Source organism: Cinclus cinclus, chromosome 6 (genome assembly GCF_963662255.1).
Source record: "Cinclus cinclus chromosome 6, bCinCin1.1, whole genome shotgun sequence".
NCBI lineage: Eukaryota > Metazoa > Chordata > Aves > Passeriformes > Cinclidae > Cinclus > Cinclus cinclus.
Genome location: NC_085051.1, coordinates 1,758,345 through 1,785,923, shown reverse-complemented (window position 1 = coordinate 1,785,923; position 27,579 = coordinate 1,758,345). Strand labels below are relative to the sequence as shown.

General features: G+C 45.4%; 1 protein-coding gene across 1 annotated transcript in view; it reads left to right on the top strand.

Annotated features, from left to right (window-relative positions):
- Positions 1-6,618: 6,618 nt before the first annotated feature.
- KIAA1549L (KIAA1549 like) overlaps positions 6,619-27,579 on the top strand; it is a 76,324-nt gene continuing 55,363 nt past the window's right edge. The window contains exons 1-7 of the mRNA XM_062494472.1: positions 6,619-7,120; positions 14,391-14,738; positions 17,498-18,106; positions 19,406-19,518; positions 20,995-21,214; positions 23,435-23,568; positions 25,551-25,713. Of these exons, the coding sequence (XP_062350456.1) occupies positions 6,619-7,120; positions 14,391-14,738; positions 17,498-18,106; positions 19,406-19,518; positions 20,995-21,214; positions 23,435-23,568; positions 25,551-25,713 (2,089 nt within the window). The remainder of the gene's footprint in view (positions 7,121-14,390; positions 14,739-17,497; positions 18,107-19,405; positions 19,519-20,994; positions 21,215-23,434; positions 23,569-25,550; positions 25,714-27,579) is intronic.

Below are 27,579 nucleotides of genomic sequence, written 5' to 3'. Positions count from 1 at the left end.
AGGTGGGGGATCTCACCTGTCCCTGTCCTTGTGGGGCCAGGGGAGTCTCCAGCAGGGCGAGGGACAGCTGCAGCAGTGATCTTCAGCACGTTACAGAGGTGCCAGGCAGCACTTTGGGCTTTCCTTCTGCTGCTCAGCCCTGACCTGCCACTGGCCATAGATAATTGTGAAACCAGAAGCTGTCTTGGTTTTCCAGCTTTTTCCCCTGAGCTTCTCTGCTCTGCTCTGCTCTTTCCAGGCAGCCCCTTTGGCACTGTGAAAACCAGACTTCCTCTGTGGCCAACTTAGCCCCAGGGAACTCTAATTCTTTATAAACTCGTGATCCTGGAGATTTACAGCAGGGCAGGAAGGCAGACAGAGCTGCAGTAGGTGTGGTGGGAGAGCTGCTGGAGAGCAGGGCAGGTCCCACAGCTCATGTTCCTCTTGGGGCTTGCAGGGGAGGAGAGGACCCTGGAGGAAAAGGTGGCAGAGAAGCACCTTTCACCGGGAGAATTTAAAAAATCATGAGGTTGATGCACCTGAGGCAAATAAATATTTGAAATAAATAATTTAGTTACTTTTAATCTGCTTGTGAAATTGTCATGAGCATCCTCCGGTCTTTTCATGTTCTGCATCCACGCTGTAACTCTTTACTGTACTCACAGCTTTAGTTCATGGGTCACCCATGAAGTCACCAGCTTTCTGTGCCAGTGTCCTAACTGATGACAGAAATGCAGCAACCTCTGAATGAAAATCTCCTCCCGTGAATGTGCTGTGTCTCCTCCGTGTTTGCACTCACCGTTCCCAAGATGTTTTCCTGACATCCAGGCCAGTAAATCTCGACAGTGAGGAAGAGCCTGTGTTGAAAGAGTACCTGAAGTGGCATAAATCTGACTTCAGAAATTCCCAGATGTGCTGCCCTGGTTTGTGCAATATGTCACATGTCAGGAAGGTTGTGGGAAGAAGCTTTCACCTTCTGCACCTGATCTTCCTGGTGCAAAGCCTTGGGTGGTCAGGGTTGCTTTTTGTAGCATCAGGTACTTGGATCTTAATGCTGATCCTTTGACACCTGAGAAACTCTTGACTGAGTAAAATGAGTAAGAAATGACTGCATGACCTGAAAGTTTTAGCACCTTCTTCCTTCCTGCCTTTTCTCTTCATCTATCTTTATTTAATTTTTAAGCAATATCCCGTATTCATTAGTTTCCCCTGGTTATCCCTACCTCATTTGAATTAGCTCATTTAAATAACAATACCAGCATAGAGCAGATTAATGGAAAACCTTCTTAAGTACTATATAGTGCATGTGTTTGACAGTGTAGCAGTAAAGCTCCTAAAATCCTGGTTAGGCTGAGGGCTTTAGAATTCAGATATTCAGTTATACTGACATGAATGCAAAACGTTTCCACAGTGTGTGTACCAGAGAAAATGGCATCACCTTTCTCTTTTAGTTAGAAGTGACTATGCATGTCCCTAAAGATTAACTGAGTGGCTGGAAAGAAACTAGGGTCTGTTTTTGTTTGAGGCTGTTTTTAGAAATAGCTCCCAGAAATTTTTGGAGAACAGAATCTTATGAAACTTTAGCAAAAAGAGCAGCAATCAAGTGACAAGAAATATTGTGGCAGTACCCAAAGTGGGTCACAGAGATGGGCTTTTTGGGGGTTCAGTTCTACGTTAAGCTAGAAGTTAGATGGGATTCAGGTGGGGATCCAGGGGGGAAGGTTTCCAGTTTCTGTCCGAGCAGAGCCATGCTTGCCATTCTGTGAGGTGCAATGTGATGGAGCATGTGAGTTCCATGAGCAAGCACAGCAGAAGGCAGCCAAGAAAATCTTATTACTGTGGAGGAAAAAAATGCATCTTATTCAGCTTTGTTTTGAACTTTCCAGAGGCAATCTTTTACTTACTATCTATGCAAGAGCCCCAGATCTTTCTCCTGTACCTTGGAGATTTCAATTAGGAGATCCACCAACTTGTGCAGTGCTTTTCACCATCTGGAAATGGTATCATCTTTTCTTTCTAATAATGCCCTTTCTTCCAGGCAGTGTCTTTTTTTTTGAGAAGCCAGCTGGTCACTTGGTAATCCTTAACCATTTACAATTAAAAGTGACTTCAGCTATTAGTGTGTTGTTGGCCCTGTAGCAGTGATCCTGCTTTTTAAAGCAATGTTTTTGGGGGCTCCTGTCATTTCACAGGGAAGATGTTGTCTAATGATTTGACAGAAAATGCTAATGCCTTTATCTTAGGGAGAAGAATCAACTTTTTCACACCTCATGTCTGATTACTAGTGACATTTTTTGTGCTTAGGCAGCCAGTACAAGCACAGAGCTGTGGCCTTTGGGTGCATCCACCTGCTTTATCCTTGTGTTTGGGTCTTCCTGTGTTTTGGGTTTGCTGCTTTGATACCTGGAAATTAAATTCAGACAGAGCCATCATTTTTGCAGGAAAACAGGTGAGGAGCACAGGTGCAGGCACCTTGTCCTGGTGGTGGTTTGAATGTTCATTGCTCCCAGGGGAGCCTGGAGCTGGGCTGAGAGCTAAAGTAATTCTCCAGCATTTTTGGGAACCCCACAGTTTGCCAACGTTCCTATTGATCTTTCAGATTTAGAAGCGATTCTCATATATTTACAATTCTCATACATTTGCATCATTTCAGTCCAGTTATGGACTGAAAAGTGTGATTTGACTGGGCGGTTTTTTAACCTTTTTGCCACCAGTGACCAGGGTCCCCCTTGGGGCTTTTAGCCTCTTGTCCTCTGTCCATGAGTGTGGCTGATTTTTTTGTTTATGGACAGTACAGATAATTATTTGCGTTGGTTTCCAAGAGGTGAGAAAGGGGAACGGGCAACGCATTGTTACAAACTTGAGCTATTGACACTTCTGTGCAGCAAAGAAAAGACCCTGAAAATAAAGACTGTGCGCAGTGAAAGCCACAGAAGAGGGAAGTAAGTTTTAAACAGCTTCACGATAGTTTCTAGCCTGAGCCAAGTCTTCATTTACTGTAGAACAGACAAGGAGTTTAGGAATTAATTACATAGTTGATATGCATGGTTCATTAATGTGTAATGGATATTGCACTTGGTGTTGAATACCCACAGCAGGTCACAGCAAATTTGCAGGTTGATTTGTTGTTCAGAGGAATTTAATTGCTGCCTGTCATCCTGACTTGACCTCGGAATGTTCTCTGACTGCTTCCTGGAAGTTGAAAGTTTGCTCCACAGGAAAGTGTTTTTCCCTTTTTGAGACTGGGCCTTTGCTGCATTTGTATAAGGTAGGAATCAAAGGGCAATACTGAATGAAAAAAGAGAAAAAAATTAGATTTTTATTTAAAAGGGATTTCCTTTAAATTGATAATTTCCAAAGAGACCATAAGTAAGGAGGAACAAGGTGGTGTGTGTAAGACTTTTACCCTAGTTTCTGTTCTTTTAAGTGGGGAGAGAAAAAAAATCCCAAAGCCTCATAAAACAGCTTTCTGTGCTGTTCCTTACCTTCACTGCTGTCAATACTGCTCCAGAGTATAGTTTTTCTAATCTAAGGAAAATAATGCATTTTATGTGGACTGTTTCCCAGCAACACCTTATGTCTGTACTCCCATTCATGGTCATAAGGAGGATTCCCCTCCAAAGAAGAATGTCCCAAAATTTCAACTCAATATTTGTCTACTGGCTCATTGACATATTCAGTATTTCAACCTTTCTGCATTTTGGGGCCGTGTAATAGACTGCAATTTTTGGGTTCAGAAATTACATTGCATACCAGGATGGATAAACACTGGTTATTTGGGGCAAATCTTGAAGAGAAGATAGAATTTGGATTTGATTATCTTGTTGCACTTTTTAAAAAAGAGTATGTCATTCGCTCCTTTCACACCCTCTCTTCAGTATGACCTGAAAGCTTTCTAATCTAAAAATCAATAGAAGTTTTTTAATTTAATTTATTTATTTATTTTTTTAAGAGCAGAGACATTTGTACTTTGAAAGCATTGTCAGTGGGGCAGTGTTGAACCCTGTGCAGACAGAAAAAGCAGGATACTTCTGGGTGTGACCTACATTTCTTTCCTGGTCTTCACCTCTTTATCCTTCATCACAGGCAGTGGAAAGAACTCGAAAGCAGCAAAAGATTGTGGATTAAAAAAAAATAAATAAAAAATTGTGGATACCTCGGTCCTTGTATTGATCCTGTGTACTTGGCACCTCTGAGATTGCAGCTCTCCTTAGGGAGGATTAACTTCTCTCCTGGTTATCTTGCTGGAGCAGACCCCAAGCAGGATCTGCCTCCAGGGCAAGCACTGGGGTGCCCAAGGCACAACCTCCCTGTCTGCCCTTTGTGTCTTGGCCTAAAACAGTGGCTGAAAAGCACACAGAGCTTGTCCTCTCCCAGCCTTGTGTGTGTGTGTGTGTGTGTTACTTCCACAAACTGAAACTGCAGAGCTCTGAAATGAGCTGAAATTAGTAAGTATGAAGGTGCAAACACATGAGCTCAGTTAGCAGCAGCAGTGGCTGAGGATGCTGATGCTCCAGCCTGTTTGTTACCTGCTCTCTGCTGAGGTGTGGCACCCCAGGCACTGAGGAACACACCTGCACATCCTTGATTTGGTGTCCTGGCTTAGCCTCCTGCTGCAGCCCCAGTTTGGGGCTCCCTTCTGGAGGGGGCTGTGTTGGCTGAGCTGCACGTGGTCCAGAAGGTCTTCTCTGCTCCTGGGCTGTGGCCTCAAATGTTCCCTTGGAGATGTGCTTGGGTGGGTGAGCAGAAAGCTTTTTGGCTCAAGGGAACACTCACAATTGCTCAACAAGCATGTCAGAATATATTGTATTATGTAATTTGGCCCACAGTTCAACCTTTTGAAGGCACTATCATTTCTTTAGGAAAGTTTTGCAAACAATAGGTTTTTTTTTCCTTTGGAGGATAAATTAAATTACTTTTAGCAGGAGCTCTCTGGGGTCTCCTCTTACGTTGATTTTGCTGGGGAGTTTAAACTCTGAAAGCTTTATTAGAGGAGTAGCTTCTAGTTAAGAAAATATTTATTTTTGTCACATATAATAATAAAGCTGTACTGCTATTACTATTATTGACTGCTTAGTTACTGACAGTAGCAAAGCTGCTACATGCTTCTTGTTTTTGCTGCTAACTCCAGAAGATCAGAGTTTGCAAGCCAAACTCTTCCCATGCTTCTTGAGGATTTGGTGCCACCCTTACAGTCTCCCCTAGCTCTGGAAATTTTAAAAAAGTAAACAACTTAAACCAGTCCTTTACAAATGTCGTATGCTTAAAAATCATGTTGTTTAAAAATACTTTTGTTTTCTTTTTTTCCCCACAACCTCAAGAATTCAGAATTTTCATGCAAAGAATGAAAAATCTACTACTAATATGGTGTGCTTTACTTAAGGTTTTTTTCGGGGGTGGGGTGGGGTGTGTGTTTCTTATTTTTCGTTTCATAAAGCCTCTCAAATATTGTAAAACCCAAGGTAAAAGCAGAACTGACAGCTTTGCTGTTGTAAGTTCCCAAACGACCTTGAGATTTTTTGCTACGTTGTTCATAAAATCACTCATGCTGATGCTAGCAGTGTCTACAGAAACTTTCCTGAATAAACACAATTCCTTTGCAAAGGTTTGTGCAAATGTCTGTTTACAAATAAATACATAAGCGGCGTGCTAAAGCAGGCTCACAAAGGTATTGACCCAGAAAGTGTTGGGGAAAAAGCACTAAAAATTAATTAAAATAATAGCAAATACATTCAATAACAACGAACACATAAATATATACGTCATTTATTTGCTTAAACTCTGTGACAAACCAGAGAGCTCAGGCAGAAGCGGTAACGGGGGCGTTCAGCGGGCTCAAAGGCAGAGCGCCCGGAGCAGGGTCTGGTTTCTGAGTGATTAAATGCAATTATCCCGTGGTGATGAACCCTCCTGTGCCGCGCTCTTCCCAGCGATCCTGCCGAGCACCCGCTCCGCGCATCCCGCGTGCGGGGGATGCGGGGGGAAGGTGGGGATGGGGAGGGATGCGGGGATGGGGAGGGATGCGGGGATGGGGAGGGATGCGGGGATGGGGAGGGATGAGGGGGGATGCGGGGATGGGGAGGGATGCGGGGATGGGGAGGGATGAGGGGGGATGCGGGGATGTGGAGGGATGCGGGGATGGGGAGGGATGAGGGGGATGGGGAGGGATGCGGGGATGGGGAGGGATGCGGGGATGGGGAGGGATGAGGGGGATGAGGGGGGATGCGGGGATGTGGAGGGATGCGGGGATGGGGAGGGATGAGGGGGATGAGGGGGGATGCGGGGATGTGGAGGGATGCGGGGATGGGGAGGGATGAGGGGGATGAGGGGGGAATGTGGGGATGGGGAGGATGAGGGGGATGGGGGGATGCAGGGATGGGGGGGATGTGGGGGGATGTGGGGAGGGATGCGGGGGGAATGTGGGGATGTGGAGGGTGGGGGGGATGCGGGGGGATGTGGAGGATGAGGGGGATGTGGGGGGATGCGGAGAATGCGGGGGGATGCGGGAGGATGGGGAGGGATGCGGGGGGATTTGGGGATGGGGGATGTGGAGGATGCGGGGGGATGGGGAGGGATGCGGAGGGATGTGGAGGATGCGGGGGAATTTGGGGATGGGGGGATGGGGAGGGATGCGGGGGGATGTGGAGGATGCGGGAGGATGGGGAGGGATGCAGATGCTGCAGATGCTGCAGATGCTCGCCGCTGGCAGGATTGTCCCCCTCGCCACCAGAGCGTGGTTTTCTCGCCCTGGCTGACCCGCCCAGCTCTCCAGCTCCCTGCCCGCTGCTGGAGCCGATTAAAGCCTCCCAGCAGAGCCGCCGGGGTGGCACAGGCGACGCTCGGGACGTGTCACAGCAGCTGTCCCCTCCCGGAGCAGGGCTGCTGACATTTGGGCCGGGCACGCCAGGAAGGCAGGCCGTGCCAAAAGTGCATTTTCTCTGCTGTCGGGATTGTTATGGGTTTAGTTCTTCAAAGAGCAGAGGGGTCGTTGATTGCTGTAAAGTTGTTTGTTGTAAAGGCCCACCGGTCTCAAGAGGAGAAGAGTCCCAAGTGTTTAAATTCTGCGTTAAAGATTTCTGGCATCAAGTCCCGACTGAAGCAGAAGCAGCTCCCTGGTGCAGGAGGCAGAAGCTGCAGCCTGGTACAGAGTCTTGAGAGGCAGATGCTCCCTGGCCTTTCTCCTGCTGTTTTCTTCCTCTTCTTTCATGTGGTGGTAGTGATGATGGTGATGGTGGAGGAAGAGAGAGCAAGAGAACTCTCACTCCAGTGCACAGATTTTTATTTACAAAATACCCAATGAGCTAAAAACATGAGCCTGAAACATTTCTTCTAAACCCATTTGAATTCTGGTTCTATAATACAATAGTTTAGCTGTAACTTGTGCATATGGCCTGTCTGTTCTATCTGAAGAATGTAAGCAAAATTCTTCCTATATTTTTATTATGTCTAGAACTATGTTTTTGAGCTCTCACTGCAGCATGTTTTTTACACTAGATTCTAAGCCTTTTGCTCTTTAAGGCACTTAAAACATATCCTTACTTACTTAAAACTAAGATTCATACTTCTGCTTCATATCTATGCAACTTAGTAATATTCCCACTTACTTAAAACTGAAGCTTACACCTCTGTTTCATGCCTGTGTAGCTTCACATATTTTAATTTCTCTAAAGGCTTTAATTCAAACTCTGCATACTGTTCTGAGGGACTCAGAAAGGCTTCTGTTTTTCACACTCCAACAAGCTGCAGCCCTGTATTTTAATTGATAGCCAAGAAGTTGTCCCTGCTGCAAAGCTGTGCTGCTTGAGCATCGGGACCCAAAGGGAACAAAGGGCAAGGAAAGTTCACCAACATCCCAAACAGAAGATTGCTGCTTTGGTTTTCATGTGAGAGAACACATGGCAGTGCAATTGCAGTCACCAAATAGTGTGTCCAAATGTTTTTTCTATTATTTGTTATGAAGTCCAAACTTCTGTTTCTTGAGAAGGAAACCTTGTGCAATGTGGTACCTCCTCAGAGAGGTTTTCCCTCACAGTAAAACTGTTTCATTTCAACAGAATTCTGGTGGTATCAGGACAAAATATTTTTTCTTGGTTGTCAAAAATAGATTAATTATAGTTGTATTTTTCTAAGATCACTGGAAAAAGTTTTTTTTTTTTAATGTAATGGTAGTTTTTTTTTGTCAGCCTCTTGTAGACATTGACAGATACATAGAGGCTAGGTTTTAACCAACCTTGGCTGTTGTTAAAATAATCTGAGTTTAAATCCATCAGGACAGAATTTTGGGTTGGGAAGGTTAAGATCTAATCTGGGAAAAGTTACAGCTGATACAAATGTGAGAAGGTATCTGTTGAACCACTTAAGTTTTCCTAGAATCTGCCTGAAAAAATGGGTACTAATGAGATACCTGTGAAGAGCAGGATTTAGTTTTCTGGTTTCTTTACCTTTGCTTTTTTGCAGTTTTCTCTGGCTCTCCACCATCCATTCCTGCTGTATTAGCTGTGGGTTTGGCAGCTGCCAAAAACACCTGTGGTTCTCCCTTCCAGTATGGTCCTGGTGGTGTCTCCAGGCAGATTCCTTGGAGGATGAACACAAAGCACACTGACCAGAAAAGCAGGCTCAGGGCAGGTGTCTGTAGATTATTGTCAGGGCTAGAAAACATTTACATGTTAATTGCTTTGCAAAAGATGTGTAATTAAACTGCAAGTGCTTGTGGAATGATGCCAAAAGTGAGATGTATGGGATACATAGGTTGGGATGTAATGATCTCATCAATGTATAATTGGGATAACATATGATGAAGGCATAGTTTTTGCCATTCTGCACAGGGAGCAAAATGTCTGATGTACTACGTAGCTATTTTTACAAATGCTTTGCTGAGCATTGGTAGTGTATTTCCTATCCTTTGGCTCATGAAATCTGTATTTTCGTGCCATTTCTCTAATTGTAAACTCTTAATGAATAATGAAAAAAAAAAAAAGATAGCATTAGGAAAACTCTGAGGTGGTGCTATCATCATACAGTGTAGGCTTGATGCTCTTCCATGGAAGTAAATTGCAGAACCCTGTGATTAGGGTGTGCTTTTTTTAATGCTGGTGTAACAGAGATCACTGTCAATTTCTGTTAATGCTGTTAATTTTCTTGTTGGATCCCCTACCAGTCATATCTCACATTAGGTCACTCAGTCTCCTGTGGTGAAACAATAATAAGCGGGAAGCATTGTACTTTTGAGAAGGGAAAAAAGTCACTTTCCTTAGATGTTAGTGGCATTGTTTTAAAGAAGGGATGCAGCCCTAAGGGAGCCCTACCTAGTACTGGATGGAGTGGGGTAAGGTGCTAAAGGGTCCCTCAGCAATGCCTGTGAGTGGGTTGTTGTTTTTCTGGAATCCTGGAATCACTGAGGTTGGAAAAGCCCTCCGAGGTCACTGAGTGCAGCCTTTGACCAAACATCACCAACTAAAGCACAGCACTGAGTGCTGAGTCATTTCTTGAGCACTTCCCGGACTGGTGACTTTGCCACCTCCCTGGGCAGCCCCTTCCAATGCTGGACAACCCTTTCTGGGAGGAAATTCCTCCCGATGTCCAGCCTGACCTCCCTGGCACACCTTGGGGTCGTGTCCTCTCATCCTGTGGCTGGTAGGCTGCGAGACGAGCCTGACCCTCTCCAGCTCCACCCTTCTGTCAGGCAGTGATGATCACTTCTAGAGAGTGATGAGGTCTCTCCTGAGTCTCCTTTTCTCCAGGATAAACAACCCCAGCTTCCTCAGTGGCTCCTCCAGACCCTTTACAAGTTTTATTGCCCTCCTCTGGGCTCAGCACGGGAGACGTGACCCCAGCAGTGCCCAGCACAGGGGACAGGCACTGTCCTGCTCCTGCTGGCCACATTATTTCTGATCCACACCAGGTGCTGTTGGCCTTCCTGGCTACCTGGGCACACCTGGCTCCTGTTCAGCTGCTGTTGACCAGCACACCCATGTCCTTTTCCTGGCCACAGTCCAGCCACTCCTCCCCCAGCCAGGAGCACTCCATGGGGTTGTTGTGACTCAAGTGCAGGACCCTGCACTTCATCTTTCTGAACCTCATCCTGCTGGCCTTGTCTCATCCTTCCAGCATGTCCAGGTCTCTCTGCAGGAGCCTCCTACCCTCCAGCAGTTCAACACTCCAGCCCAACTTAATGTTGCCTGTGAACTTCTCAAGGATACCTTTGATTCCCTCACCCAGATCATCAATAAAGATCTTAAACAGAGTTGGCTCTAACACTCATCCCTAGTGGGATCAGTGGTATCCCCACCACTCTCTGGGCCCAGCCATCCAGCCAGTTCTTAACCAGCAGAGTGCACATGTACAAGCCATGGGCTGCCAGCTTTTCCAGGAGAATGTATGGGAGACATGATCAAAGGCTTTGCTGAAGTGTTTGTTTGCAAGTAATTGTGTTTCTCACAAACTGATTTTTTTTTATTAGGTGTCTTTGGAGTTACTCTCCCTTAGGGCTGGTGGATTTAGAGCTGTATAAAATCCAGATTGCTTATGTTATATAATGTTTGGATTTCTGCTGTGCTTTATATGGCTACAATTAGCCTTATATAGTTATTATTGTATTCCTAAAATTTAGCCTTTACAGTACTTACTGGCAGTTGGGGATTTTTTTTGCCTTTTTTTGTCTCAAAAATTAATAAAGCAACTTGATTAGAAAATTGAAATTCTGTCTTAAGTATGCTGAAGGTTATGAAAAGTTACATACTTGACATATAATGGGGAAGTTGTCTTTGTCAGTCATGCAATAAAATTCCTGAACATCCTCTTTATCAGCTTCACTTTTCAATGTTATTAATCCAGATGATCTGTGAGTAATGCAGCCAAAGTTGAGACAACAAAAATCTTCTGTTGTTGAAGATGCCTTTGAGCTGATATTTTGTATTGGCTCAGAAGTGGCAGAAGGATATTGTTAGAGCGTGTCTAGAGTAGGGTGATGCAGGTGATGGAAGACCTTGAGGGCAAGATGTGGAAGAAGTGACCTGAGATCACTTGGTTTGCTCAGCCTGGAGAAGAGAAGGTGAGGGTGTCCTCATGGGGAACCCTCACTTCATTTAAGGGGAGGGGTGAGGGTCCTTGTCACGCCTTTAGGTGTGCACAAAAGTGCTCAGAAATGTTAAAAAAAAAGGTTTTCTCTGAACTGGACTGATTTTTAACTTCCTGCTCTGGCCTATTGGAAATGTTACTCATTATTGCTAGTGGAAACGTCCCTCATCAGTGATGGCTGTTGTAATGGGGTTACTGCTGGGTGGATTTTAGGATTGTTGGAGGTGGTGGTTCACCAATAGGCTGAAATATGAAAGAATAACAGGTAATCTAGGGGCAGGAGGAGCAGCTACTGGTGTGTACAAGCAGTGGCTCAGTGCACCATGCACTTTCTGAGGAGTTCTCATTGTGGCTTTCCTGTTGATTTGAATGGCTTTTCTCATCCTTCATCAAGCGTGTTCAGCTGTTGATAGATGTAGAAGGGAAACGTTCTCCTGCCTGCCCTTTTTTCCATGATACAATCTGGGTTTGCACAGTTTTTGATAGGGAGCTGTAGTAGTTGATGCCATCCTAGCAATTCTCAAGCAAAGAGTTTGTCCTTCAGTGTAAACTCCATGTATTGTGTCTGTCTGGTTACTACCAGGATGTTGAATTTGTGGCAGTATGAAACAGATACTGACAGGCATAGAATAAAAGAAAATCTGCTGCAGTGGAATGCCAGCATCATACATAGGTTGCAGAATACTGTATAATTTTGTTAATGCTTCAGTAACTTGGGAGCTTTACTTCATTAACAGGCATGAACAGAAAAATTGGCAGTTTGTAGGGAATGGAAGGAACAAGAACTGAAGGACTGGAATTAAGCAGCAGCTAGAGGATATTTTTATTGGGTGTTTTTTCTTCTTTGCAATATTTGAACTTTTCTTCACTTCTTGTCAATATGCAGTAACATCACTGCTTTTTCCAGGTTTATGTTGTCTCTGCTCATAATCGTTCTCATTAAACCAATGTGTGAAGAAATGTATGAGGAGTGGTGCAATCTGTGAGAGGAATGATGTTGACAAGTTTTGCTGTTTTAGAAAAGAAGAAAACATTGACTTGCTTAATTCCCCTTTAGGACTTGTGCTAGACTAGTTCTGGGACTAAGTGCTAGAAGAAATCCCACGTGAAGGCTTTGCAGTCACTTTTCAGTTCTGAGGTGAAACAAGACAGTTAGAGGTCAAGTAATGATCACTTTACCCCCAGAGATATTTAAGGTGCACATTGCCTAAATCTTGGTTTTGCAAAACACATCAGTTAGTTCTCAGTTTCAGGCACGTGTTTGAATCCATTCTAGCTGTGGAGAATTCATCTTGTCTTCTTTCCTACCTTTTGTTAAAATCTGCCAGACTCGCAAGGAAAGAAAAGCCACCAAAACACAGTCCAGAACACAATGTGCCTTCCAACACAGGGTGGAGCACGTAGAGTGCCAGAAACCCAGAAACCAGGCCACACCAGCCTCCAGTCCCCTGATGGCACATACAGCCATGGCCCAAATACAGAAGAGTCCTTTCTATGCTGCAAACCTCTCCTGGTGGGTCAAGTTCCCTGCTGGACTCTGCAGCCTCCTGTCCAGCCTGCTGACCCTCTGGAGCAGCTCCATAAAAGTGGATTGGGCTCCCTGTTCCCCTGCTTGTCTCACATTGCCATGGGTAGCCCTGTGTCTGCCTCCCTTTGCTTTTCTCCAGATCGCTTGTGTGCAAGTTAACCTGTGGCAGGTGAAAGGTCTGGGGACTTCTTTGGCTGCTTGGAGGGCAGAGGTCTGTCCTGGAGCTGCTTTCCTAAACCAAATTGCTTCTGGAGACTATATTTATTCTTGAATCTCAGTGAAGGAGATAACAATGGCCCTTTTTCACCATGGCTTAATAAAACTCTTAAATACAGGCATAAAATGGAAGATCTGTCATTGGCTTGGGTTTTTCTTTTTGGTTTTCTTTTTTTTTTTTGTGTGTGTGTGTGTTTGTGTGTGTGTATTTTTTTAAGAGAGAGAAAATGCTGAACATAATTCCAACACATTCCTACGAAGTGCACACAAGAGCCTGAAGGAGCTGGTCTAATAATCTACTGTGGCTTGTGCATATGGGTGGTGCAGAAACTTAGGATGAAAGAAAACTGTCGAAAGAAAGAGACTTAGCTTTAAATAGGTGCAACATGACCCATTTTCCTCCCTTGTGCTGTAAGGTCTCCCACTGCTGGCTCCTGTCCCTGTGGGCTGATCCCAGCTGGTGCTCTTGGCTCTGCTGACCTTTGGGTCCAGGGGTAGCTGGAGCCAACATCCCGCCCATTTTATGTGTCTCAAGATCTGCTCTGCCCACTCTTCCACACCATTATGTTGAGCTATTCACGGGGCTGTGGAGGAGGTTGGCATCCCCTGTGTCTGATCCAGATGTGCTGCAGCTGGAGGGCAGGGTTTAGCTCTGTGCTTTCCCTCTGCTTGACTCTGCAAGGGGTCGCAGGTTGGCATGGTACCAAGTGCGAGGACTGAGTTCTGATTTATTGTCTTGATGTGGGGGAAGGGAAAAATACAAACCCCACTGCCTTAAGTTTTACTCTTGAGTGAATCCTAATCTTTAAATTAGTACAAATGCGAGCGTTCCCATTCTGTGATTTTAGAATAACTGTAATCATTTCAAGAAAACAAAGCCTGGGGACACTATGGTGTTGAATGCAGAGCAAACTGGTGTTTGAAATGATGTGTTGTGCATCTGCACACGTCAAAAAAAGAGTTTAAGGTCCTAATTTGTTTTGGATCTTGCCCCTCTCTCCTCTTGTTCATCCCGGTTTTATTTTCTTCCTTTTGTGCTTGTAATTGCGCGCGTTATTAGAGCTGGCAGGATGAGCACCTCCAGATGCATCCTCCAGGAACACAGCCAGTGCTGACTCTATTCCCATGTCAGACTGCATGCCAAGGCAGTGAAGCTTGCTTGTCAAAACCCATACCCTTTCTGCACTGCTTCTAAACCCATCTTCTCACACAACATCTTGACGCAGGGTGACTCACGATAACCTCAAGAGTTGTCCCAGGCTTAAGAATGTGTCTTTTATTTTGTTGAGACATCCCTGGTAAAAGTAGGATTTTGGAATAGTATGGCCTAGGCAGCTTATTCCTTATTCTTCTGTCAGATGAAACGAGTTGAGGGGTTTGAAAATCTGTTGTGTTGAACCTTTCATGTTCGTGTTTGGGATTTTTTTTTGGATAAACTTTCTCTGAATTTTTGTGCACTCTGAAAACCACAACAAAAAAAAAATCACTTGTTTTACCAAACTTAATGCATTTTGTGTTGTGATTTGTAGCAACAAGATAAGAACTCTTCATTTTGGGGAAGAATATGCTCATTTTACTTATTATTTCACAGGTATCAGGCAACAGCATATCAATGATGCTCCTTCTACAGGAAGTTTTCCTAATTGGAGATCTATACTATCACCAACACGGCCTTCCACAGAAACTAAGACTCCCTCAGTAGCTGATATTTCTTTGGGACAGACTTTGGAGAACGCGGACTTGCTTCAGATGATCAGGACAACGCTGACTGGTGCGCGTGCCAGGACTTTGGATCAGATGCACCTGTCACCCTCCCTCTATCAGGGCAGTGGGAGCAGTGCACCCCAGGAGCCCGCTGAGGTCTCAGCCGAGTCGCCTCTGAGGCCATCATCTCAAGATGCAGATGACACAACTGCTCTAACAGGTTTGCCTCAGCTTGGTATGTTTGCCACACTGTCTACCACACCACCAGTGACACATTCCAGCACAGCTGTGCCATCCCAGCCAGTGCCGTTAGAAACCACCCTCCATTTCCAAAGAAAGCACATCAGGATCAGACATGCTTGCTGCTGTTCCATCACCATCATTCTCCTCATTGGTAATTCAATCACCTCATGCCATTAACTTTTCTAAACCAGCTGTACTGCCCATCCAAGTGCCTTTGTCTGCAGATCCCGAAGGTTTCTTCAGCACAGATTCAGCTAGCTCACAGGTTAGTGAAAGCTGGAACAGTGCTCTGAGCATGGTGCATTCCAGTGTGGTGAATCACAGAAGGGGTCCCGACTTGTTTATGGGGGCCATGCTTTTCATTGGGTCGACAACAGTGCATTTCAGAGTTAGTGGGAAAAGGGTTCCTTTGGAAAGGGCCACTTTGTCATATGTATACTATGATAGTCCTGGGTCAAAAATGCATCAGTCTCCCCTGACAATAGCTTCCAAAATTTTGTCACAGTTCCTTAATGAGAGTATGTATAATATCTCTTCTACTGGGGCCATTTAGGGCAGCACTGACTGGCAGAATGAGTGGTATCACTCATCTGTCATCATCAGTTTTCCAGGATAAAGCAGAGGTTCCTACATCAGTCTTCCATGCTGCAGGTACTCCACATCTAATACCACCAGTGAGTCACCCTCAGTCTTTCACAGCACTGACTAATTGCACTACAGGCTCTAACCCTGCACCTTTCATGTCACCAGCCCCCAAGAGCCTGGCTGAGCTCTCCAGCTCAGCACAGAGCATGTCCTCCCTTTCACTGCCATTATCATGCATCCCAGATGCAAAGCACGCTCGCAGCGCAGTGCTGCCAGTATGAGAATTTAGAAGCAAACAGATTTTCTGTTTAGAAATGCATCACACTCCTCTCCAACAAGCCCAAGGTCTCCCTTGCTAACTGAGACAAACGAGGTGTTTACTGGGGCAGCACACACAGCCAGTCCCAGTGCAGCAGCCAACCAGGACAGGCTGCAAATCCCTCCCAGTGCTGCCTCTGAATCAGACTTCTGCAGAAGGCCTGGCTGATGGAACTTAGCAGGCAAATAGCATCAGACTGCTATTAGCTGCTTCTGCCCTGCTCTCCCAAATCCTGGTGGCTTTCCTGTGGCAAGGACAGCTCAACAGCCTTTCACAAGAGGAGTGACAGCAAAGATGTCCATGAACTTTAACACTAATCATGTTCTGCATTATGGAACTCAGCTTGCCAGAGTTTCTCCAGATATCCAAATCTGTACACTCCTCATAGGATCAAGGGTACTACACACTCTTTTGGAGACGGCCGTGAGGACTCTTGATGTAGCTGCAGTGCCATTAATTACTTCCACTGTACGCCTTTCAAGACCTCAACCTGCTACCACAAATACTTCTGCCACTGCTGTTTTCGTGACTGCACATCCTCCACCCAGAGGTGCAGAAAGTTCAGATGTAGCTGTAAATGAAGACAGAAAGATGAAGTACCCACCCTTGTGACCCCACATACAGAATATTCATCTCCAAGAGCTTTAAATCATTTGACCTCTGGTCCAACTTTGCATTCAGTTGATAAAAAGCCACTCGCCAATGTCGTGCCTCCAGCGTGGGGTACGCTGCCATCCCTTGTTTCCATGACAACAGTGATGGACAGCCACAGTTCTGGCTCTACCAGGATTTTGAATGCAGACTCAGAAAGCAATTTAGATCCTGTCAGCCTTCCTGAAGTTGTCACTTCAGCTTCTACGTGGACCAATAAAGCATTTGCTGTCTGCAGCTGGCATTAATATTCTTTCTGTGAAACCTTCAGTCCAAATGGAAATAAGGGAATTTGCTCCAAGTACTTTTCCATTGGAGGATGAGCACCATGCACCATACTTGGTCATGTCAAGTCTGCAAAACAAAATTAATACAAATCAGCAGCCAGTCTTCTCCACCCCTCCAGCAAACTATACATATACAACATACAGTCAAAACATTTCAAATCTACCCTTTGCCGAAAAGAATAACTTTTCAGAATTTGATGTAGATGCATTTGCACTGAAAACATCTCCTGTTCAGTATTCATCCATTGCTACTGCATGGATGAGAGACAATGCCTCTGCAAAAAAAGCATGGAAACACGGCTGAAAATGTTGCTGATTTCTTCCGTGTTGGAGATGTTGCTCTCAGTATACGTGAGAAAGCACCTCTCCATTTACATATGCCTCCTGTTAATGCTGCAGGTGCTTTCCCCAGATCTCTAGAATCCCAAACAAGTGATGCTGGAAAGATTACTGTCCGAAACATTAGGTGTTGGCTTTTCAGCTCACTGACAGCTTGACTACTTCAGCCCCAAACAGAAGCAGTGTCACCCTCAGCACAGTGCCAGCCCAGTCTCCCTTCCCTGTAACCAAGCCTTCTGGTTCAACTCTCTTGAATAGTTTTATCTGAGAAGAGACTGGTTCTGGAAGTTTTCCAGAATTGGCAGACAGTCAGTTGGAGTCCCCTGGTTATTTGGTTATGAATGATAAATATCCAGCCACGTTCAGTGAGGAGGAGTGGGACACAATTGCTACGAGTCATAGTCTAGCTCCCGGTAACATATCTAATAAAGCTACCCAGGGCATCCCATTGCAAACCCCTACCACCAGTGCTCTGCAGTCAAGTCATCATAACTTCTGTCCATGCATCACCCACACAGATAGAGTCTCCTTTTTTGCCAACAACCAACTTTACCCGTTCTGTTCTTGCAGTGTTATCTGGAGTATCTTCTGGTGCAATACCTACAGTAGAAACTTCAGAAGCAAAACCACTAACAAGAAAATCATCTCCAGCTTCACCAGTGCCAGCTTCTTCCTTCTTTTCTTTAGGCACTGAAAACACACCTTTGCCATCTGTGATGGCTTTAAGCACACCGATACCGACACTAACAAAAAATATCACTGCCACTAAACTGACACCGGATCTAAGCTCGGTAGGAACACAGGCAGATTTTCCTTTTGCAACGAGGAGCACGACCGCGTCACCTCTGGACACGCCAGCTCTGCTCATAACCCCCAAGAGCAGCACAGCTTCCACACTCGCACCCACAGCTCATGCACCAAGGCAGATAGAGACAACAGTAACTGACACCCAGAAGTTCCCGAGCTCAGCCATCACCAAAAGGCCAACCCCATACCCACTGACAATGACAGCAGCTTTGACATCTGTTGCAGCGTCAGCGAAAACAACTAGGCTTCCCCTTTCTGCAGTGGAACTCAGCCCTGCTCCTCCCGGCAGCGCGGCAGCCGCCGCCTTCGCTAACATGACGGCAGCTCCCTCCCTGGAATGCCGGCTCTCTGCCAACATGATGGTGAAAACAGGTACGTGCGGCCAGCCTCTGCTGAAAGGGTCTCCTGTTCTGTGAGGGGTGTGAGAAACACGCCCCAGCGTCAAAGGGTGTGGGGCAGCAGTGACGAATCTGAACCAGATGGGTGCGAGCAGGGTGTTGGAGGGAAACAGCGTTGGCTTTACTTGTGGCTTGGGTTTTAACACAGATGTGTCAAATGAAGTGGTGAGATCAGGTGCTGTGAAGTTCAGGGGTCACTGTAGGACCACCTGTGTGGAGGGACAGCCCTGTAAGCCGGGGTGGTTTGCAGTAAGGAGTCTGTGTTGCTGAAGAGGACAGTGCAGTAACCTGCCTTGCTCCTCAGCCCTGTTTGTACACAAAAACCTCATTCTGTTCTAATATGAACACCTAATTCTATCATTACAGATCCATTTGAAAATTATGTTTAGCATTTGGAGTTGAGCACTTCAAAATGGGAGGATTTTGAGTTTTCTGTGTGAGCAGTGCCACTTCTGGCTCTGGCTGTTTGTTCATGGAGAGCTTCTCCTTAGCTGTGAAAACTCTAAACTAGAGGGGCCTGGAGAGGTACATTGCCCAGGCTTCTCATGGACTCCTTGTGGCAGCACAGTGCCAGAAAATGTGTGTATCTTGGAGATCTCAGCAAAGAAAATAGGTACAGAAAAGAGTTTGCGACTTTGCACGATACAGGCTACAGTGAAATAAGCAGCTTTTGGACCTAACGTGTGTTTGTTAGCTGCTACATATCCCCATCAGTAGTGTGGCGAGGACAACAGCTATTTCTAAAGATAGAAGTAGCTTGTGTACAGTGTGTGATTGAAAGTACTCAAGTACAGCTATAAAAAGAGAAAAAGAAGATAGTGGTAGGTTTATTAAAGAAAGCATACAAATGCTTCCTAAATAGAAAATAATTGTAACAGTGGGGCAGCAGGTTTCTTTTACGTAGCCGTGGCCATGAAGATGCGAAGCCTGCCTGTGCAGCTCTGGCTCAGTCCCCTGGGAATGCTGTGCCAGTCTGTCCTCAGGCAGTGAGTGGCCTCCTGCCTCCTTGGAGAGGCAGCATGGCAAAGACTTGCTGTTGCTGCTAAAGAAATTGCATTTGTTAGACCCTGCTCTGGAAACAAAGGACTATTGCCATGGGATGAATAGGGAACTCAGGAGCTGCTGAGCCCCTCAGTTCTTGCCTTTGGAGCTGCTGCTAGTGCAAGCTGCTTTGATGATCCCTGTGCAGCCTGCCCAATGTAAAACAATTAAAGAATCCAAACAGGAGCATGGCGATGTCTCAAACCACCCCGTGGCTTTTGTTGCTCCACAGTTCTGTTTCTGAACACAAGGAGGATGATGATCAGCAATGCCTTCAGGGAGAGTGTGAGAAGAGGCCTCAACCAGGTGCTGAGACAAGCTTTCAACCAGAACGTCAGCGCTCAGGTAGGCGTGCTTGGCTTTCCGTGCTTGATTTCACCAAAACAGCTCTACCACCAAAGAACTGCAGCTGGCTGCAGCTCCAGTGGTGTCCCTGGATGCAGGAAGCCTCTGGGAGGGGAGAACTGAGGTTTTCCTATGGAGACCAGACCAGCCAGAGGTGGCACCCGCTCTGGTCTCTAAGAATTTAAGGAATACTCCAAAACTTTTAGCAGTTAATTTGATGAAGAAGAAGAGAGGAATGCAAACTTCTTTTCGGTGTGCTCTGGGAAATGCCTACTGACAGCAGTTTCCTCTTCCCCCTGCAGCTCAGGAGTGACTTCTGCTCGGGGGCAGCTGGGTGCTGCTGTGCTCAGCCTGGATCGATGGCAAGAGCACGGCTGGTAAATGGGGTGTCACTGCTGTCACTTCTCTCCCTGCTTTGAAAACCCAGTACCTGACAGGTGCAATTTCACAGGGACAAGAATCCCGAGCAGGGAGAGAGCCCGTTTTATTGAAAATAAATGGAGGTGAAGTGTCCATCACTTTGCAGCTAGACTGCACGAACCTCTGCACTGCTGTGTGTGAGAGCAGGCTCAGGTGGGCTGCCAGGGCCCTTTTCCTTGGGACACAGCTTCCCTCAGGCTGGGATTTGTGTAGGGTCCAAAGCTGTTAGGAGCCACACTCACCAAGCCTCTGGGAAGGAAAAAAGTAATTTTTCTCAAAACAGAGATCAGGTTGACTTCAGTCCTCACGCTTTATTGCTGCAAGCGTGGAGGATGTCAGCTGGTTTGGGAATTGTGTGCTCCTTGGCAGCAGCAATAAATACTGCCAGGTTTAGCCCCCTGCCTTTTTTGCAAATTTGAGGGGAGCAGCCCTCTTCTAACAGAGGAAAGCAGCTAAAACTTGGTGAGGAAGACCAGTTCCAGGGCTAAAACTTCATGGAAAATACAGAATTTTGAGGTAAAGCTCAGCTCATGTTTTGACTCCCTGTGTGTCCATTCTTGTGGTTTGGCATTTCCACTTGTATGGGTCTACTCATAGACTTAACTATCTTGGACAGCACAGGAGAACAGGAGATAAGAGATAGCCCAATCAAACATTGGAAGCTTGTCTTTCAAAAATCTGTCTGCAATCCTGCAGTGACAGAAACACGCATGAAGTCAGTGAACTTCAGGCATGGAGTAGGAACTGGAAGCTCTCTCTGTTTTTCCATGCATATGTAATGTCCCAGTATCTGTGCATGAACGAAGGCTCAGCCTAACCTGAAGGTTTGCAGTTCTGCACTCCTTCAATTCACAGCCCACGCTGCATGGGCTGAGCCTAAAACTCTGTGAGCAGTTCTGCTAATACCATGTGCCACGAACTGATCCCACAGGGTTTGTAGGGGATTGCAGGATTAAAAACCCTGCAAGGGACACATACTCAGGGTCAGAAATCCCGTCGAACAGTGGCTGAACTGCAAGCAAAATAATAAAAAGGGTGCTTCCCTGTGTGTTTTAGGTTGAAGTGCTGGAGCAGTCGAGTAACCTCACGGTTGGTTACTATGTCACACGGGGCAGGCTGGTTTTCACACCGGCTGCTGTCACCGAAACGCTGCTGGCCTATGGCATCAGCAATGCCACGGCAGACATGAGGCAGCACGTGCCACATCTGCAGGCCCTGGTGGCCCTGGCCCTGCCCTGGCAGCCCCTGCCTGCCTACCACTTCCAGCTGAAGACAGGTGAGTGAGGGATACCCTACCAGGGCTGGGATACCCTGTCTGGGCTGGGATACACTGCCTGGGATACCCTGCCAGGGCTGGGATACCCTGTCTGGGATACCCTGTCTGGGGTGGGCAGGATACCCTGATTGAGCTGGGATACCCTGTCTGGGCTGGGATACCCTGCCAGGGCTGGGATACACTGCCTGGGATACCCTGTCTGGGCTGGGATACCCTGCCAGGGCTGGGATACCCTGTCTGGGATACCCTGTCTGGGATACCCTGCCAGGGCTGGGATACCCTGTCTGGGATACCCTGTCTGGGATACCCTGTCTGGGCTGGGATACCCTGTCTGGGCTGGGATACCCTGCCTGAGATACCCTGTCTGGGCTGGGATATCCTGCCTGGGCTGGGATACCCTGCCTGAGATACCCTGTCTGGGCTGGGATACCCTGTCTGGGCTGGGATACCCTGTCTGGGATACCCTGTCTGGGCTGGGATACCCTGTCTGGGCTGGGATACACTGCCTGGGATACCCTGCCAGGGCTGGGATACCCTGCCTGGGATACCCTGTCTGGGCTGGGATACCCTGCCAGGGCTGGGATACCCTGTCTGGGATACCCTGTCTGGGATACCCTGCCAGGGCTGGGATACCCTGTCTGGGATACCCTGTCTGGGATACCCTGTCTGGGCTGGGATACCCTGCCTGAGATACCCTGTCTGGGCTGGGATACCCTGTCTGGGCTGGGATACCCTGCCAGGGCTGGGATACCCTGTCTGGGATACCCTGCCAGGGCTGGGATGCTCTGCCTGGGCTGGGATGGATGCCCTTGCTGGGCTGGGTGTGTGGCCATGGATTGGTGCCCAGGGGCTCTCTGGGGCAATGGTGTGGCAGTAGGACAGGCTCTGCTTGGTTTCAGGTGTTGCTTTCCTGTGGGCTCCCCTGTCCTTCCCAGTGCACTGCTGCCAGGGCCATGGGCACTGCTGTGCTGTGAGGGTGATGCCTTAGGGTTTCATCTTTTACATTTTCCATAGATTTGTAATCCTGCAATTCTTTAGCATGTAGCTCTAAACTCCATACGGAATGTTAGCTACTGTTCTCCCAGTTTGGTCAGACACAATTACTCTCCAGGCCTGGGAATCAAGGACACCTCACTGCCTCCGGCCTGAGAAATGTAAACAAAAGTGAGAAATGTAAACAAAAGTGAGAAATGTAAACAAAAGTGAGTTGGGGGAGAGCAAACCTGGGGTAAATTACTTCATTACCTGAAGCTGTAACTGGGAGATTAACCCCCAATAAGCAAATGGACCAAACTTATAAAAGTGTGAAAACCCCTGACCCATTGTCCATTTTTTGGGTGTAGCCCCTGGGGGGCTTTGTCTGCCCAAAATGTACCTGAAGGCCCTCCTTATATAATATAAATATATAATATTATATAATATTATATATAAAAATAATAATTATATTATATAAAATATATAATTAATTAAAATATAATTAAAAATATAAAATAGATAATAATATATATAATATACTATATATATAACATATATAATAATATATATAATATATTATATATATATATATATATATATATATATATATATATATATATATATATATATATATATCCTTATATAAATATAACTGCTTTTTATTCCCTTTATTTTGTCTGGCCTCTGTTATTAGGTAGGCCCAAAAAGGCATCAAGGGGAGGTGGCAGCAAGCATCAGTGCAGAGTAATTGCAGGGCACTATAAGCTGGGAGAGGGCAGAGTATATTAAATGATAGAAAATATATCTCACATGTCTGCTTACAATGTTGGTATGCACATACTTATGGCAGTTAAGTACATTTTTCCTGGAGTGAAAATGAAATAGAATGAGAATCAATATTATGATTGGTTATATTTTGCAGGACCAAATGACCTGCAAGATTTAAGATCAGAACTTGTCTTTTAGAATGACTTTGCTTACTGCCTGATTCCGAGCAAGAATATGCACAGTGAGCAGGCCCTACTATCTTATATATCATTGCAGAAGCAATCTCCATTTGTTTGTGGAGAGTATCAGTTCTAATAATGCAATTTAATTCTTACATTTTGTCTTAATTAAGGCTAGTTTAGTGCAGTTCCTGAAGTGGCATAATTTTCACCTGCTTAATGTGTAAATTGATCATTTTGTTCTTGGTGCTGCAAAGGAGAATACTTTGTACACATGCTAATGCCTTCCTTTTTCCAGAGCTGCAGTTTGTGGGCCAAACAGACAATATCCAGTCGTGCAAATTTGTTCAGACCATGGAGCAGCGGCTCCAGAGAGCATTTCAGGATGCTGAAAGAAAGGTCCTAAACACCAGCAACAACTTAACTGTTCAGGTACAGTGTTGGGTGCTTTGCCAGTGCCTGTTGCCAAACCCTCCTGCTTATTCTTTGCCATGTGTACATTTTTTTCCCAGCACAGTGCCTTTGCTAGCCACGGTGGAAGGAAGTTTATGTTTTCATCTGCAATAAGATCGTTTTATGCATTGCAGGAAAACTTAAAGATGCATGATTTATAGAAGGCTGTTGCTTTTCATAAATTGGAGTTTTACTGTTTGCAGTTCAGTCATATAAATTAAATTCCAAGTGTAAAGACACAATCTTCCAGGTCTATGTTTTTACTGAACATGTTATCCTGACACATTAGTTGCTTTCAGTGAAGCTATTCAGGTATAAAGGTGAAATAATGGAATCGATTTCTTTTTCTTGGTATGCATTTCACTTTCATACTCACAGGCACAAATTCACCACAAAGGGTCTGATTTTTACACACCTGTTCAATAGCTGGACCCGTGGCACTCGGGAACCTCATGGTGGCTAATTTGCTTGGAGTGGAAGTGAGAGATCTCACAAAGCACCTAAGCAATTTTGGAAGGAGCCCTAGAAGAAGGTAGTGACTGTTTTTGTGGGTGTTGCCGATTTAAGAAGGGATAGGATGGAGGTCTTAGAGGCAACATATAAGCTGGGAAGGAAGAGGCTCGAGGGTGTGATCTTCATGATCAGTTTTTCTGAAGTTATACCAGTATCATGCAAAAGTCTAAGTCAGTGCAACAAAACACTGTATGAGGGCTTTAGATTAATTGAAAACTGGGGAACAGTTCTGGAGCAGACAAAGCCATTTCAAAAAAGGCATTTCTGCCCTAGGAGAGTAGAGGGGAGATGAACAAAAGGCATGAAGCATCTTCCATGCCAGGTGAAATGAAATTGGCCATGACTCTCCAGCCATGAGTGCTGTACTGAATCAGGAGTGGTCACTTGGAGTTTCCCATAACAGAACTACTCACATTTAAATAAAAAGAAGCATCCTTTCACACACTGTGTAATAAAGATGTCCAGATGTAACTGGAGAAAAAAATATGGAAATGACAAAACACATTTGGCCAAAGATATAATATAAAAACTCATCAACCCTTTTTAAACCCAGGCATATGATTTATGGCTCTGACACAGCTGTAGGATAATCTTACACTGTTGAAAGCAATTTGTTCCTCTTGTCCTGTGCTAATTCTCCAACTCTCTGCTCCAGCCATTTGTAAGTGGACATTGGCTAGGTGGAATCTTGGTCTGCCTTTGGGTTCTTCGGATCCTTTTTTTAATACCATGTTTTTTTCTTTTAACTTGGTGATCCAAACCATAAAAATGGGATATTTAAGTAACATTCATGAATGCTGTCAGGCCTACCTATCAGTAGCCAACTAGCCCCATCCCCATTGCCCGTGGGCAAAAGTTTTCCAAGAAAATATGTGGGTTTTGTTCCTGGTGTTTCAGAATTTCATCCAGTACTTGCTGAGTAGAATTGATCCTCAAAATGTAATATTCAAATATGGGCTCAGTAAGAGACTGGCACTGAGCTAAAGTGGGGAGGAGAGCAGGTATTCATATGATGTTAGGAACAGAAAGACATGATATCCTCTAATTTCATACGGAAAATGTGTGGGACCAGAAACCAGCTGTAGGAAGGCAGCAAAGACAGCAAGATAAACGGGACAATTTCTTTGCATCAAGCACTGGATGATTTTTTCTGATAAGAATCCTTTCCCTCATCCCATGTTACCTGTTAAAAACAGGGGAAAACATTTGCAGTCCTGACTGCACCATTTCTGCCTGCTGCTGTCCTCCAGGAACCCTGCAAGTGCTAAAGCAGGGATTAAAGTATCACACAAGTAGAGTTGAATGAGATACAGCTAATCCATTCTTCAGGTTAACATTTTCTCAGTTTCTTTGTACTGCCTTGGTGTTTTGTGGTGTTTGTTTCTTATGATTTTTTTTTTTTAATGAGCAGATCCACAGCAACACATTATTTTTTTCCTGTGTTTCAGATTTTGAACACTTCTAATGTCTCCCAAGCTGTCACTCTGTTTTATGTAGTGAAAAATCAAAGCACAACTCTAAATGGCACTATTTCCAGCAACCTTCTTAATCAGCTGTCAGCTGAGCTGGTGGGTTTCTACCTCACCTACCCACCTCTCACCATTGCTGAATGTAAGTATGTGCTTCCCAGCATCAAGATTAGCCAGTGCCAGAATTTGGCCTTGTTGTCAAGCTCAGGGATTGTAGGTAGTTTTTCTGGCTACTTTTAAAACTGTATTTTGTTAAAAAAAGGGAGGGAGGGGAAATTAGATGATTATGTTTTCCCCCTGGGTTTGGTATTTATTTTGGCTGCTAGCAACACTGGCAAAAAACTAAGGAAAAACATATATACTCTGTCATTAATAAAAAAAGAAAAAATTCCTGTGCCAGCTTTCAAACAAAATTAAATTGCAGTTTTGAGAGAAGCAAAGCACAAGAGGTCCCAAAGTCTTCATTTCAGGAATGCTTAGAACAGCACTGAATGAACTTCATCCTCAGCATAGCCCTTTGCTTCAGTGGAATCTCAGCCCCAGGGTTGCTCCAGGGACTGGGCTGGGCTCAGGCTGTGTGTGTGTGTGGGCACTGAGGTGAGCTCCATCTGCTCTTCTATTTTAAAGAGTTGTTGGTGCATTTGCTGAACTGTCTCCTCAGTTTACATGTGGTCTGAGCACTTTGGCATCAACAGTTTTCTTGCATTCTAGTTGCTATGAAAGCTCTGAGGTACAGAGAGCTGGAGACAGTTGTGTGGGCAGCCCGTGTGGTGTATGTGCCCTCTGACTCTGCATGCTAATTTCTTTAAAATTAATAAAGGGACAAGACACTTGATTAGGGGGATTTCTGTTTAATCTGCTTGTTAATGTGATGTTGTGTAATTAAGCTCGCTGCAGACTGGAGTTCTGGAGTGAGAAGAGACAGGGACATGCTGGGTACATCAGTGGGAATAAAACCAAGAGCACTGAGGAAAACACAAATCATCTTTTTTGTCAGTCCGTCTTGTTTGCAAACAGCCTAACAGCAGAAAAATGACATAGTGCAGTTCTTCATCAGTGACTTGCACGGTGAGCTTTCTGTGGGATCAGTGGTTTCTCTCTGCTGTGAGGTAGTCAGGAATCACAGCTAACTTAGGTGACTGTGCCAGTCTTTGGGAAAGGAGGTTTGTGTGTTCTTGAGGCATGACCTATCAAATTATGAAGTTTGGAAACAAATGGGTGACACTGCCCTATAAGTTTGTGCACTGTGTTGTGCTTTTGAATCAGTTTCCATCACAGGGTAAGAAACACACCCCGAGGTGGGCTTGTGTTTCCATGAAGTCTTTCCACAGGTAAGGGGAGGCAGAGAGAGAGAGGCTGTTGATAAAGGGCTTGGTCATGGACCTAGAAGGGATGTCCCCCATTCCTCATCACAGAGGCTCCTTTTTGATGGCTGGTGGATGCCCTGTGTTCTGGACGTGTCTTCATGGGTCATCCAGGGGCACAAGGAGAAAGCTGGAGGAAGTTTTGATGCTGGCTGTGCTCGGTTCAAGTGCTTGGTCTCCCAAATAGGCCTATTGCACAGGAAGAGGGTCATGGTGCTTCTCACAAAGGCAATACAGGCATGTGCTTGGTAGTCAGGAGCTGTGCGAGCCATTTGTTACACAGCAAGTCTCGTGTGGTACTGCAGCTCTCTGCTGATCCCCACACATGATGAACAGAGCTGATAAAGTCTTTAGCTAGCGTTTCTTTAACAACTAATGGCTTATATTTCATTTTGGATCCCTTGGTTTTATTCCCAGTGCAGCAGCTGTACTGCAAACTCATGAACTTAATGCACGCGCAGTGTTTATGGCTCCAGACTGATAGTGTGTCTGGAAAATGTTTCCTTTGAAGAGTGTTTGATGCTTATTCATGTGGCAATGTAGTTGTCTCAGTTTATCAAACAAATACTGAGGCTGTTCTCTGAGCATGTTATTTCCTACTAGGTTCCAGTGGCTCCTCCAGAGCCTTTGCAGTCTGCTGTGGA